The sequence below is a fragment of the Dendrobates tinctorius genome, unplaced genomic scaffold, assembly GCF_039654945.1.
Source record: "Dendrobates tinctorius isolate UK_male_01 unplaced genomic scaffold, ASM3965494v1 ptg000111l, whole genome shotgun sequence".
Classification (NCBI taxonomy): Eukaryota; Metazoa; Chordata; class Amphibia; order Anura; family Dendrobatidae; genus Dendrobates; species Dendrobates tinctorius.
The window spans coordinates 30,084,757-30,100,375 of record NW_027361779.1 but is presented as its reverse complement, the minus strand read 5'-3'; the positions used below and the strand labels follow the sequence as shown (position 1 = coordinate 30,100,375).

General features: G+C 43.4%; 1 protein-coding gene across 9 annotated transcripts in view; it reads left to right on the top strand.

Annotated features, from left to right (window-relative positions):
- Positions 1-15,619, top strand: part of ORC3 (origin recognition complex subunit 3) — a 142,649-nt gene that overhangs the window by 43,613 nt on the left and 83,417 nt on the right. For all 9 annotated transcript variants that reach the window (XR_012234811.1, XM_073589598.1, XM_073589596.1 and 6 more), the window contains one exon: positions 2,163-2,322. Coding sequence is in view for 8 of the 9 variants with exons in the window: in XM_073589598.1 (XP_073445699.1) it covers positions 2,163-2,322 (160 nt within the window). In the remaining variant the exon portion in view is untranslated. The remainder of the gene's footprint in view (positions 1-2,162; positions 2,323-15,619) is intronic.

Sequence of the window (15,619 nt, the reverse complement as noted above, 5' to 3'; positions counted from 1 at the left end):
TCTAGCTCTCGTCCACTGGGAAAGGCGCCTCAAGGGCCTGCCTGTCAGGATTCAGACAGACAATGCCACAGCGGTGGCGTATATCAACCGCCAAGGGGGGACATGGAGTGTCTCAGCCCTGGCGGAAGTGTCCAGAATTCTTCAATGGGCAGAGACCTTTGTTCCAACGATTTCCGCGGTTCACATTCCCGGCGTGGACAACTGGGCCGCCGATTTCCTCAGCCGCGAGGGTCTCGCGGCAGGGTAATGGTCCCTACATCCGGAGGTGTTTCATCTGCTCTGCCGTCAGTGGGGAACCCCGGATGTAGACCTCATGGCATCTCGCCTCAACAGGAAAGTCCCACAATTCGTGTCCAGGTCTCGGGACCCTCTGGCAGTGGGCGCCGACGCTCTGGCCGTCCCTTGGTCACAGTTCGTGCTCCCCTACCTGTTCCCTCCTCTTCCTCTTCTTCCCAAGTTGTTGAAGAAAATCAAAGCAGAGGGGATTCCAGTCATCCTCATCGCCCCGAATTGGCCCAGAAGGTCTTGATTCGCAGACATTGTCAACCTTCTCGCGGACGCCCCCTGGAAGCTTCCCGACGGGCAGATCTGCTGTCTCAAGGCCCGATTTGCCACCCCAATTCTCGGTCGCTCAATTTAACGGCGTGGCTGTTGAGACCGAGGTTTTGAGACGGGCAGGATTCTCTGATCGGGTAATTCATACCATGATCCGCGCCAGAAAGCCTTCTTCGAAGATCTATTACCGTACTTGGAAAGCCTATTTCTCCTGGTGTGAGGCCAATGACATCGCGCCCTTGGTTTTTTCGCTCCCTTCTATTCTGGCGTTTCTCCAGGCAGGGCTGGATGCGGGGCTTGCTCTCAGTTCCTTGAAGGGTCAAGTTTCGGCACTGTCCATTTTATTTCAGAAAACGCTGGCCTCCCGGCCCCAGGTCAAAACCTTCCTCCAGGGTGTGGCTCACACGGTTCCTCCGTACCGAGCTCCCGTGGATCCTTGGGATCTTAATTTGGTTCTTCAGGTTCTGCAGGGTCCTCCTTTTGAACCTCTCAGGGACGTTTCCCTTTCCCTCCTTTCTTGGAAAGTGGCCTTTCTGGTGGCCATTACCTCCATCCGGCGCGTGTCGGAATTAGCGGTACTTTCTTGCCGCTCTCCTTTTTTGGTCCTTCATCAGGACAGGGTAGTTCTGCGGCCTCCGCCCTCTTTTCTTCCGAAGGTGGTATCTTCGTTTCACCTCAATGAGGACATTGTTCTGCCATCCTTCTGCCCGAGACCAGCTCACCCTCGGGAGCAGTCTTTGGACAAGCTGGACCTAGTCAGGGCATTGAGAGTCTATCTAGCCCGGACGACTTCCTTGCGGAAGTCAGACTCTCTGTTCATCACCCAGCCTCAAAGGCCACTATTGCGCGCTGGATCAGATCGGCAATTTTGGAGGCATACCGGGTCAAGCATCGAGTGGCCCCTCCAGGGATCAGAGCGCACTCTACCCGGGCGGTGGGTGCCTCCTGGGCGGTGCGCCACAGAGCTTCCGCGCTGCAGCTTTGCAATGCTGCAACGTGGTCATCGGTTCACACCTTTGTGAAATTCTACAGGGTCCACACCTACGCTTCGGCGGACGCCAGCCTAGGTAGAAGGATTCTGCAGGCTGCGGTGGCGAGTCCACTGGCCTGATGGAAGTTTGTTTCCCACCCCAGGGACTGCTTTGGGACGTCCCATGGTCTCTGTGTCCCCCAATAAGGCGAACGAGAAAACAGGATTTTTTGGGTTGCTTACCGTAAAATCTGTTTCTCGGAGCCTTCATTGGGGGACACAGCACCCTCCCATGTTCTACAACTCCTGTTCTTATGTTTGTCGGATTGTTACAGTTGAGTTGTTTGTTCTGCTTTCAATCTATTCTGTTACTTCTCCTACTGCTTTCTCACTAACTGAGGAACTTCCTGCCGGTCGGTGGGGTGTACACTGCGGAGGAGGAGCTAACCTTTTTTTGTGCATAGTGTCAGCCTCCTAGTGGCAGCAGCATACACCCATGGTCTCTGTGTCCCCCAATGAAGGCTCCGAGAAACAGATTTTACGGTAAGCAACCCAAAAAATCCTGTTATTTGCAACATAATAAAAGAAATGTTTCCTGTTTTACTTTTATTCAGTGTATTTTTCTTCTATTTTTCAGTCGTTACTGCAAGGAGCTGCCTCTGGTTTTGGTATTTGGCATTGCTACATCTCCAATGATAATCCATAGACTTCTGTCTCACTCGGTGTCGTCTCTGCTGTGTATAGAGCTGTTTCAGTCCTCCTCATGCACAGATCATTTGGCAACTGTAGTAAATAAGGTAAATAATTTTCTGTTATTCAAAGTATTACATCGCATTTACTTCTTCAGACTCCGTTTTCTATCAGATATAATGCATGCACGGTGGGGATCAGCTGCTCTCTGCAGGTTGCACTCCTGGCACCCTAGGCAAGCAGTGGCTGCTGTAGGAGAAATGGAATATATTCCTTTTGGCTTTTCACCCCTTCCAGCTCAGCATTGTAATAGCTAATACTTTCCACACCATACTATTATGGTGCAAGAGTGGCATTGATTCTGGAGCTTTTAAGGTACTGTCACACTTAGCGATGTACCAGCGATGCCGACCAGCGATATGACGCAGTCAGGATCGCTGGTGCATTGCTAAGTGGTCGCTAGTGAGCTGCCACACAGGCAGATCTCACCAGCGACATCGCAGGGGTCGGGGGTCGCTACTTACCTGTCAGACGAGGCGATCCTGACGACCTCCCGCCCGCGTCGCTCGTCTCCACAGCAGGAAGCTGACGACGAGAAACGGTCCAGGACGTTCTCGCGCGATCAGCGATAACCAGCGGGGGAGCGGTCGGAGGTAAGTATCAGACATAGCCATATCGCTAGCAATATCGCTATAACGTCACAAAAACCAGTGACGTTATAGTGATAATGCTAGCTATATCGCTTAGTGTGACAGGCCCTTTACCCTTCTGTGTTTAGAAAAAGGATTATAGTGCAGGAGGATGCCCAATATTCATGTACCTGCTAGAACTGCGTTGTAAAAAAGTTACTTAAAACATTACCTGTATTACAAAGTGGTGCCTTTAAAAAATTACTTATTTGGCAAAACAGTTTGTAGCTTTCAGAATGCAATGATAAAAGAAAATATCAGTGTGCTTAAACTTCTTAAATGTTCTCATTTGACAAACCTAAATAAAACCTGAATTATAAAATATTCTTATTGTTTCACTCATGTGGGTGGCAAGAAATCTGATTCAAGTAAAGCCTACCGTGCATGACACCTCCAAAGAATAAAAGTTCAGATTGTGTGGTTAAAACGTGTCTCCTATGTTAGACACATATCTCTGCATAATATCCCCCCAGGACGACAGATAACGGGAGGGAATGTACACCAGGCATCTTGTCCAGTCCTGGAAACCCATTGAGCTTTTCAAAAGGAAAACTCTTTTAGAAAAAGCCAAAGTTTTTTTCACATTTTTTTTGTTTTGTTTTGTTTTTTTCCATAAAAATACAAATTTGTCGGTACAATATATTTTAATTTATTTTATTTTCTGATTTTTTTTTTTTAAATCTTTTTTTCAGTTTCTTTATTTTTTTTACTTGTTCCACTTAGAACTTTCAGCACTCTGATTGCATTGCTATCTCTATATATAAAAATGAATGTGTGTGTGTATCACCAACCAATCACGAAGCATCTTTCATTTCACCAGAGCTGTTCAAAAGAAGCTGAGCTGTGATTGGTTGCTATGAGCAACAGTTTTCCTTGCAAACAATCACTAAGCATCTCTCATTTCACCAGAGCTGGTTAAAAGAAGCTGAGCTGTGATTGGTTACTATGACCAACAGTTTTCCCACTTGACAACACCTCAGCAGACATGGTGGGAGAAATCTAGCATCCATGGGAAAATAAGCTCCCAGCCATTGTCTGCGCCCCAGAAAGGAGCACAGAGCACATGACAGAAAAGAATCCCCCCTCCCGTGCTCATATACCCATCACACATCCTCCATCCCATAGGCACATCTTCCCTCTTAAAGGGATCATTGGTATGGAATATAAAACCAAAAAAAGCCACATATTCAAAAATTACTGACACTATCGCAAAGTTAGAATCAATATAGTAAACTTTTTTAAGGACACCATAGGGCACATTAAAACCACAATACAAGACAACACATAATAAAAAAGCGAAAAAAAGGGGGAGCAGGTGAGCACATATATTCTACAGTTGTGGCCAAAAGTATTGACACCCCTGCAATTCTGTCAGATAATACTCAGTTTCTTCCTGAAAATGATTGCAAACACAAATTCTTTGGTATTATTATCTTCATTTAATTTGTCTTAAATGAAAAAACACAAAAAGAATTGTCCTAAAGCCAAATTGGATATAATTCCACACCAAACATAAAAAAGAGGGTGGACAAAAGTATTGGCACTGTTTGAAAAATCATGTGATGCTTCTCTAATTTGTGTAATTAGCAGCACCTGTAACCTACCTGTGGCACCTAACAGGTGTTGGCAATAAGTAAATCACACTTGCAGCCAGTTGACATGGATTAAAGTTGACTCAACCTCTGTCCTGTGTCCTTGTGTGTACCACATTGAGCATGGAGAAAAGAAAGAAGACCAAAGAACTGTCGGAGGACTTGAGAAACCAAATTGTGAGAAAGAATGAGCAATCTCAAGGCTACAAGTCCATCTCCAAAGACCTGAATGTTCCTGTGTCTACCGTGCGCAGTGTCATCAAGAAGTTTAAAGCCCATGGCACTGTGGCTAACCTCCCTAGATGTGGACGGAAAAGAAAAATTGACAAGAGATTTCAACGCAAGATTGTGCGGATGTTGGATAAAGAACCTCGACTAACATCCAAACAAGTTCAAGCTGCCCTGCAGTCCGAGGGTACAACAGTGTCAACCCGTACTATCCGTCGGCGTCTGAATGAAAAGGGACTGTATGGTAGGAGACCCAGGAAGACCCCAATTCTTACCCCGAGACATAAAAAAGCCAGGCTGGAGTTTGCCAAAACTTACCTGAAAAAGCCTAAAACGTTTTGGAAGAATGTTCTCTGGTCAGATGAGACAAAAGTAGAGCTTTTTGGGCAAAGGCATCAACATAGAGTTTACAGGAGAAAAAAAAGAGGCATTCAAAGAAAAGAACACGGTCCCTATAGTCAAACATGGCGGAGGTTCCCTGATGTTTTGGGGTTGCTTTGCTGCCTCTGGCACTGGACTGCTTGACCGTGTGCATGGCATAATGAAGTCTGAAGACTACCAAAAAATTTTGCAGCATAATGTAGGGCCCAGTGTGAGAAAGCTGGGTCTCCCTCAGAGGTCATGGGTCTTCCAGCAGGACAATGACCCAAAACACACTTCAAAAAGCACTAGAAAATGGTTTGAGAGAAAGCACTGGAGACTTCTAAGGTGGCCAGCAATGAGCCAGACCTGAATCCCATAGAACACCTGTGGAAAGATCTAAAAATGGCAGTTTGGAGAAGGCACCCTTCAAATATCAGGGACCTGGAGCAGTTTGCCAAAGAAGAATGGTCTAAAATTCCAGCAGAGCATTGTAAGAAACTCATTGATGGTTACCGGAAGTGGTTGGTCGCAGTTATTTTGGCTAAAGGTTGTGCAACCAAGTATTAGGCTGAGGGTGCCAATACTTTTGTCTGGCCCATTTTTGGAGTTTTGTGTGAAATGATCAATGTTTTGCTTTTTGCTTCATTCTCTTTTGTGTTTTTTCATTTAAGACAAATTAAATGAAGATAATAATACCAAAGAATTTGTGATTGCAATCATTTTCAGGAAGAAACTGAGTATTATCTGACAGAATTGCAGGGGTGTCAATACTTTTGGCCACAACTGTATATAGAAATATAATAATAATCCAGTCCAATATATTATATCTTGAGATATACCCCAACTCTATTTACCAGTAAATACACTTTATTCTCATGTATTTACTGGTCAATAGAGTTGGGGTGTATCTCTAGATATAATATATTAGATTGGATTCAGGGTGGATAAAAATCAATGTTTTTTTTAAAAAAAATCAAAAAAATCGGATTTTTTTGATTTAAATCGGATTTTTTTGATTTAAATCGGATTTTTTTCAATAAACTGCTTTTTGAGGAAAATATTTTACCATCCAAAGGTTCTTCCATCATGAGATAAAGCTGAGTTGTTTAACTCCGTAGAATAAAGGCTGTATATGTGTAACATTCACAATGCCATGCTCTTCCAGAGGTTTCTGTAGGATTAGTGGGCAGTTTTTCTCCTATATTATCACAGACACTCGCTTTACTTACGCAGTTCTCAAAACTGAATTTGACTCCGCAGAGGTCCCAGCCTCCTCTTCACGGCAAAAATGTTACAACATGAACAGAGTTGAGAAAAAGACCTTAATCCTATTGTTCTACAAACCTATGAATACAGAATCAACCCCTTCAGTGCCAAGTCCAAGAAGTTAGACAATATGTTTCTGATTGTTTGGAGTGGAATAGATCTGCACAACACAAGAAGAATGTGAATCTAAGTGTGAGGAGGAGGAAGGGCAAGCAGACAAGAAAATGAAAGTGAAACTTTGAGCACAATACTGCAGCATAGCCACAGACAGACAAGTCTGGATCTGTTTGTGTGTACGATCTGAGGTTTATTACATTCTTTCCTTATAATGGCAGCAGGTCGTAAAAGAGACCCAGTTTGGGAATATTTTAATGAAGCTCCTTCGCCTATCGGTAAGGCAGGCATGCGTGCAAAATGCAAACGATGCAACAAAGATGCAAGGCCTGGTGGCGCGAATGAGGCAACATCATGAGAAGTGCGGTGATGAAGATGACCAAAGAAACACTTCTGAACAGGCAGGATCTTCAGGTTGGTAAACATTTTTATTGAATCCTATTTCTAAAGACTGAACTGTCATGTGTGAGAAAAATTATATTTCTTATTATTACTGCATGTTACTGTCATTTGGTACAGTTATGAAGAAAAACAAATATTCCTTTTGGGGCAGGGGCAGTGATGTGTTGTGTACAATAAGCAGAAATTGTATAAACAATAAAATAACAGCATTGACTTTTTTTGTTTAGGGGAATTCATGGATTCTGGAAACTATCCACCTCCAAGATCACCATCATCCTGTTCTACAGTTTCAGAGTTATCCATCCAGGATAGTGCTTCATTAGCAGCAGCAGCATCATCAGACACCCACAGCCACATATCACCATCACCCAAAAGGAAGAAAAAACCTTTACCTCCTGGAACCACCATAGATAGGTTTGTGATAAGAACTAGCAGATTAGAAAAAGAGTTGATTGATGAAAAAATTGCCCAGTTTATTTATGCAATAAACTCTTCTTTCCGTCTGACTGAGAACCCACATTTCATTAATATGGTTCAGTCACTGAGACCAGGATACAGTCCACCCAGCAGAGCTGATGTTGCAGGGAAACTGCTGGATCAAGTGTATGACAGAGAAATGGAGCAATGTGCAACAGCTCTGGAGGGTAAAATTGTTAACCTAAGTATTGATGGGTGGAGTAATGTCCACAATGATCCTATTGTATGTGCTTGTATAACAACAGAAGAAGGTAAAGTCTTCCTTGCACAAACAACTGATACGTCAGGAAATGCACACACAGCAGAATACTTACAAGAAGTGGCAGTAAAAGCTATAACGACATGTGAACAAAAATTCAAATGTCTAGTACGCAGTTTGGTCACTGACAATGCTGCAAACGTATCCAAGATGAGAAGAGATTTAGAAGAGCAGGGAGGGAATACAAAGCTGCTAATAACATATGGTTGCAGTGCTCATTTGCTGCACCTCTTAGCCAAAGACTTAAGTGTTCCAGAAATAAAGGCTAATGTTGTTGAAATTGCTAAATACTTCCGTAATAATCATTTTGCTGCAGCAGCTCTGAAAAGGATGGGTGGAACCAAGCTAACACTCCCACAAGATGTTAGATGGAACTCTGTGGTGGACTGTTTTGAGCAGTATATCAAAAACTGGCCTATTCTGATGACACTTTGTGAAGAAAATCGAGATAAAATAGATGGCACTGTCACGGCCAAAATCCTCAACATTGGGCTTAAGAGAAATGTTGAACATATGCTGAGCTTCCTGAAACCCATCTCTCAAGCTTTAAACAAAATACAGAAAAATAGCTGTTTTATTGCTGATGCTGTTGAAATTTGGAAGGAACTGAGTGAACACTTAAAAACAGAACTACACATGGACAGAATTAAATTACAAGCAGTAAACAAACGAATGGGACAAGCACTGACTCCAGCTCATTTTTTGGCAAATATTGTCAATATCCAATATCAGGGTCAAAACCTAAGTGCTGAGGAAGAGGAGTTAGCTATGACATGGGTATCCAGCAATCATCCATCTTTAATGCCAACTATAATAAACTTCAGAGCTAAGGGGGAACCATTCAAGAAATATATGTTTGCTGAAGATATTTTAAGGAAGGTCACACTAGTAAACTGGTGGAAGTCACTTAAGCGCTTGGATTTAGAGACTGTTCAAGTAATGATTTCACTTTTAACAGCAGTAGCTTCTTCTGCAGGCGTTGAAAGAATATTCTCTTCCTTTGGACTCATTCATTCTAAATTGAGAAATCGGTTGGGACCCAATAAAGCAGGAAAGCTTGTTTTTCTTTTCCAGATTATGAATAGGAACAAAGAAGATGATGATGAAGATGACGACAAGTGAGCTACAGAGGACAGCAGGGACAGTAGTATTTAAGTTTTTCATGTGTCGGCTGGGCTGACAGTCTAAGTTTCTTAAAATATATATATATTTTGTTTAGCCAAATTAGTTAACAAACATGGATGTTTGTTTAAGCAAATAACTTATGCTGTAATGTTGTTATTGTTTCAGTTGAATAAATCTATTTAAATTGTTATTAAGGTCAGGATTATTTTTCTCTTTCCTAAGTACAACAGAACAGTGGTGTCCAAATATGAATGATTAACCCATTAAACTGGGGAGAAAAAAGTAATATAAAAAGTGATTCTAAAAATCTTCATCTACTTGCATGTTAAAGTAGCAAGAACTAGTTTAGGTAGAAACTTTGATTTAAATCACTGATTTAAATCAAGCCTTACTGACTAGTGATTTAAATCGTGATTTAAATCAGTTAGATTTAAATCAAATCCACCTTGATTGGATTATTATTATATTTCTATATAGAATATATGTGCTTGCCTGCTCCCCCTTTTTTTTGCTTTTTTATTATGTATTGTCTTGTATTGTGGTTTTACTGTGTCCTATGGTGTCCTTAATAAAGTTTAATATATTCCAACTTTGCAATAGTGTCCGTAATTTTTGGGTATGTGGCTTTTTTTGGTTTCATAGTGTTTTTTTTGTCCATATCATTGATAATGTTTTAGGTTTTTTGTACTCCTATTTCTTTGGTTAAGTGTATCATTGGTATGGAAGTCAGAACAAATCCATCCAGGGCTTTGGTTTTGACCCCAGGCCTCTCTTAAAGGGATTCCCAATATGGAAGTTAGGACAGTTCCACTCAGCTCTGTGGTTCTGACCCCAGGGTCTCTTAAAGGGATCATTGGTATGGAATTTAGGGAAAATCCACTCTGCGCTTTGGTACTGACCCCAGGCCCTTCTTAAAGGGATCTCCGGTATGGAAGTCAGGGCAAATCCATCCAGCACTTTAATTCTGACCCCAGACCTCTCTTAAAGGGATCCTTGGTATGGAAGTCAGAGGAATTGCCTTCAAATGCTCTGGTACTGACCCCAGGCTCTCTTAAAGAGATCTCCTGTATGGAAGTTAGGGCAAATACCTTGGCGCTCTGATTATGACCCCAGGCTTCTATTAAAGGGATCATTGGTATGCAAGTCAGGGCAAATCCACTCAGCGCTCTGGTTCTGACCCAAGTCCCCTCTTAAAGGGATCCTCAGTATGGAAGTGAGGGAAAATCCACTCTGCTCTTTGGTACTGACCCCTGGCCTCTTTTAAAGGGATCTCCGGTATGGAAGTTAGGGTAAATCCCTCAGCGCTCTGATTCTGACCCCAGGCTTCTATTAAAGGGATCATTGGTATGGAAGTCAGGGCAAATCCACTCAGTGCTCTGGTTCTGACGCCAGGCCTCTCTTAACCCCTTCATGACCAAGCCTATTTTGACCTTAATGACCAGGCCATTTTTTGCAATTCTGACCAGTGTCCCTTTATGAGGTAATAACTCAGGAACGCTTCAACGGATCCTAGCGATTCTGAGACTGTTTTTTCGTGACATATTGGGCTTCATGTTAGTGGTAAATTTAGGTTGATAATTTTTGCGTTTATTTGTCAAATCAGAAATTTGGCGAAAATTTAGAAAATTTTGCAATTTTCAAATTTTGAATTTTTATTCTGTTAAACCAGAGAGTTATGTGGCACAAAATAGTTACTAAATAACATTTCCCACATGTCTACTTTACATCAGCCCAATTTTGGAAACAAAATTTTTTTGTTAGGAAGTTATAAGGGTTAAAAGTTGACCAGCGATTTCTCATTTTTACAATAAAATTTACAAAACCATTTTTTTTTTATTAGGGAACACCTCACATTTGAAGTCACTTTGAGCGGTCTATATGGCAGAAAATACCCAAAAGTTACACCATTCCAAAAACTGCACCCCTCAAGCTACTCAAAACTACATTCAAGAAGATTATTAACCCTTCAGGTGTTTCACAGGAACTAAAGCAATGTGGAAAGAAAAAATGGACATTTTAATTTTTCCAACAAAAATTTTCTTTAAGCATCAATTTTTTCATTTTCACATGGCAAACAGGATAAAATGGATCCTAATATTTGTTGGGCAATTTCTCCTGAGTACAACGATACCTCATATGTGGTCATAAACCACTGTTTGGGCGCACGGCAGGGCTCAGAAGGGAAGGAGCGCCATTTGACTTTTTGAATGGAAAATATGCTGGAATATTTAGCGGTTGCCATGTCGTGTTTGGAGATCCCCTGTGTGCATAAACATTGGAGCTCCCCCACAAGTGACCCCATTTTGGAAACTAGACCCCCCAAGGAACTTATCTAGATGCATAGTGATCACTTTGAACCCCCAGGTACTTCACAAATTGATCTGTAAAAAAAAAAAAATACTTTTTTTTCACACAAAATTTCTTTTAGCCTCAGTTTTTTCATTTTCATATGGGCAACAGGATAAAATGGATCCTAAAATTTGTTGAGCAATTTCTCCTGAGTGCACAGATACCTCATCTGTGGTCATAAACCACTGTTTGGGTGCACGGCAGGGCCCGGAAGGCAAGGAGCACCATTTGACTTTTTGAATGGAAAATTAGCTCCAATCGTTATCGGACACCATGTCGCATTTGGAGAGCCCCTGTGCACCTAAACATTGGAGCTCCCCCACAAGTGACCCCATTTTGGAAACTAGACCCCCTAAGGAACTTATCTAGATGTGTAGGGAGCACTTTGAACCCCCAAGTGCTTCACAAAAGTTTATAACACAGAGCAGTGAAAATAAAAAATAATTTTTTTTCCTCAAAAAAGATTTTTAGCACACTTTTTAATTTTCACAAGGCTAACAGGAGAAATTGGACCATAAATCTTGTTGTTTGTCCTGAGTACGCTGGTACCCCATATGTGGGGGGGAACCACTGTTTGGGCACACGGCAGGGCTCAGAAGGGAAGGAGTGCCATTTGACTTTTTGAAATGCAAATTACTTCCAATCGTTAGCGGACACCATGTCGTGTTTGGAGAGCCCCTGTGTGCCTAAGCATTGGAGCTCCCCACAAATGACCCCATTTTGGAAACTAGACCCCCTAAGGAACTTATCTAGATGTGTGGTGAGCACCTTGAACCCTCAAGTGCTTCACAAAAGTTTATAACGCAGAGCCGTGAAAATAAAAAAATTTTTTTTTTCCCTCAAAAAATTATTTTTTAGTGCGCAATTTTTTATTTTCACAAGGGTACCAGGATAAATTAGATGCCAAAATTTGTTGCCCAGTTTGTCCTGAGTACGCTGGTACCCCACATGTGCGGGGGAACCACTGTTTGGGCACACGTCGGGGCTCGGAAGGGAAGTAGTGACATTATGAAATGCTGACTTTGATGGAATGGTCTGCGGGCATCATGTTACAGTTGCAGAACCCCTGATGTACCTAAACTGTGGAACCCCCCCACAAGTGACCCCATTTTGGAAACTAGACCCCCCCCCAAGGAACTTATCTAGATGTGTGGTGAGCACCTTGAACCCCCAAGTGCTTCACAGAAGTTTATAACGCAGAGACGTGAAAATAAAAAATATTTTTTTTTCCTCAAAAAAAATGATTTTTAGCCAGCAATTTTTTTTTTTTCACAAGGGTAGCAGGATAAATTGGACCCCAAAAGTTGTTGTACAGTTTGTCCTGAGTACGCTGGTGCCCCATATATGGGGGGAACTATTGTTTGGGCACACGTAAGGGCTCGGAATGGAAGTAGTGGCGTTTTGAAATGCAGACTTTGATGGAATGGTCTGCGGTCGTCATTACGTTTGCAGAGCCCCTGATGTGCCTAAACAATAGAAACTCCCCACAAGTGACCCCATTTTGTAAACTAGACCTCCAAAGTAACTTATCTAGATGCCTGGTGAACACTTTGGACCCCCAAGTGCTTCAGAGAAGTTTATAACGCAGAGACGTGAAAATAAAAAATAAAAAAATTTTTCCACAAAAATATTTTTTTAGCCCCCAATTTTTTATTTTCCCAAGGGTACCAGGAGAAATTAGACCCCCAAAGTGGTTGTGCAATTTTTCCTGAGTACGCTGATACCCTATATGTTGGGGTAAACCACTGTTTGGGCACACGTCGGGGCTTGGAAGGGAGGGAGCACCGTTTAACTTTTTGAACGCAAAATTGGCTGGAATCAATGGTTGCACCATGTCGCGTTTGGAGACCCCCTGATGTGCCTAAACAGTGGAAACCCCTCAATTCTAACTCCAGCCCTAACCCCAACACACCCCTAACCACAGCCCTAACCCCAACACATCCCTAACCTTAATCCCAACCCTAACCATAACCCTAATCCCAACATACCCCTAACCACAAGCCTAACCCTCTTTCCAACCCCAACCCTCTTTCCGACCCCAACCCTCTTTCCAACCCTAACCCTCTTTCCATCCCTAACCCTCTTTCCATCCCTAACCCTCTTTCCAACCCTAACCCTCTTTCCAACCCTAACCCTCTTTCCAACCCTAACCCTCTTTCCAACCCTAACCCTCTTTCCAACCCTAACCCTCTTTTCAACCCTAACCCTCTTTTCAACCCCAACCCTAACCCTAATGGAAAAATAAAAATAAAAATATTTTCTTTATTTTATTAGTTCTGCCTACCTATGGGGGTGATAATCGGGGGGTTTGTTTACTTTTTCTTTCATTTTGATCACTGTGAGATCATTTTCCAAGATGGCGGCGCCCATCATCCGGACCCGAGGGACACCGGGAGGGACGGGGGGACTTAGGAGGTATCGGGGGGGGGGGGGGTGGCGGGGAGCAGAGGGAATGGGAGGGGGGCAGATCGCCGCTGTCATTCAGTTGCGGGGGGGGGGGCGATCGCCGGTAGGGGGGGTGGAATCTGTGTCTCCAGCCATGTCCAATGCTACAGCAGCGTCGGACATGGCTGGATTGTAATATTGATGAAATATTACTATCGCTCTGATTGGCTGTTAAAAGTGAAACAGCCAATCAGAGCGATCGTAGCCACGTGGGGGCGAAGCCACGTCCCTTGTGGTATATTACAAAGCCCCCTGAATCTGCGGGTCGGGTGACCTTTCAGTGACCTAGGTCACCCGACCCGCAGGGGGGCTTTAAAGTCATGACGCCACATAGGCGTCACTGGTCAGATTTGAACCAGGTTTCATGACGCCTATGTGGCGTCATTGGTCGTGAAGGGGTTAAAGGGATCCCCAGTATGGAAGTTTGGACCGTTCCACTCAGCGCTCTGGTTCTGACTCCAGGCTGATGGGATGATGTGGGATATTAGTGGTAGTTGTCCGGTGGCTCTGCTGACGAGATGATGTGGGGTATTAGGAGAAGTAGTCCATTGGCTCTGGCTGACGGGATGATGTGGGATATTAGGAGTAGTAGTCCAGTGGCTCTGGCTGACGGGGTGATGTGGGATATTAGGGGTAGTAGTCCAGTGGCTCTGTCTGACGGGATGATGTGGGATATTAGTGGTAGTAGTCCAGTAGCTCTGGCTGATGGGACGATGTGGGATATTATTGGTAGTAGTCCGGTAGCTCTGGCTGACTGGATGATGTGGGATATTAGTGGTAGTTGTCCGGTGGCTCTGGCTGACGGGATGATGTGGAATATTAGTGGTAATAGTCCGGTAGCTCTGGCTGATGGGATGATGTGGAATATTAGTGGTAGTAGTCCGGTGGCTCTGGCTGATGGGATGATGTGGGATATTAGGGGTAGTTGTCAGGTGGCTCTGGCTGATGGGATGATGTGGGATATTATGGGTAGTAGTCCGGTAGCTCTGGCTGACTGGATGATGTGGGATATTAGGGGTAGTAGTCCGGTAGCTCTGGCTGATGGGATGATGTGGAATATTAGTGGTAGTAGTCCGGTGGCTCTGGCTGATGGAATGATGTGGGATATTATGGGTAGTAGTCCGGTAGCTCTGGCTGACTGGATGATGTGGGATATTATGGGTAGTAGTCCGGTGTCTCTGGCTGATGGGATGATGTGGGATATTAGGGGTAGTTGTCCGGTGGCTCTGGCTGATGGGATGATGTGGGATATTATGGGTAGTAGTCCGGTATGCGGAGTGGACGGGGCTTTACACTCAGATAGATAGATAGAGATATACAGTGGGGAAAAAAAGTATTTAGTCAGTCAGCAATAGTGCAAGTTCCACCACTTAAAAAGATGAGAGGCGTCTGTAATTTACATCATAGGTAGACCTCAACTATGGGAGACAAACTGAGAAAAAAAAATCCAGAAAATCACATTGTCTGTTTTTTTTTTCATTTTATTTGCATATTATGGTGGAAAATAAGTATTTGGTCAGAAACAAAATTTCATCTCAATACTTTGTGATATATCCTTTGTTGGCAATGACAGAGGTCAAACGTTTTCAGTAAGTCTTCCCAAGGTTGCGACACACTGTTGTTGGTATGTTGGCCCATTCCTCCATGCAGATCTCCTCTAGAGCAGTGATGTTTTTGGCTTTTCGCTTGGCAACACGGACTTTCAACTCCCTCCAAAGGTTTTCTATAGGGTTGAGATCTGGAGACTGGCTAGGCCACTCCAGGACCTTGAAATGCTTCTTACGAATCCACTCCTTCGTTGCCCTGGCAGTGTGCTTTGGATCATTGTCATGTTGAAAGACCCAGCCACGTTTCATCTTCAATGCCCTTGCTGATGGAAGGAGGTTTGCACTCAAAATCTCACGATACATGGCCCCATTCATTCTTTCATGTACCCGGATCAGTCGTCCTGGCCCCTTTGCAGAGAAACAGCCCCAAAGCATGATGTTTCCACCACCATGCTTTACAGTAGGTATGGTGTTTGATGGATGCAACTCAGTATTCTTTTTCCTCCAAACACGACAAGGTGTGTTTCTACCAAACAGTTCCAGTTTGG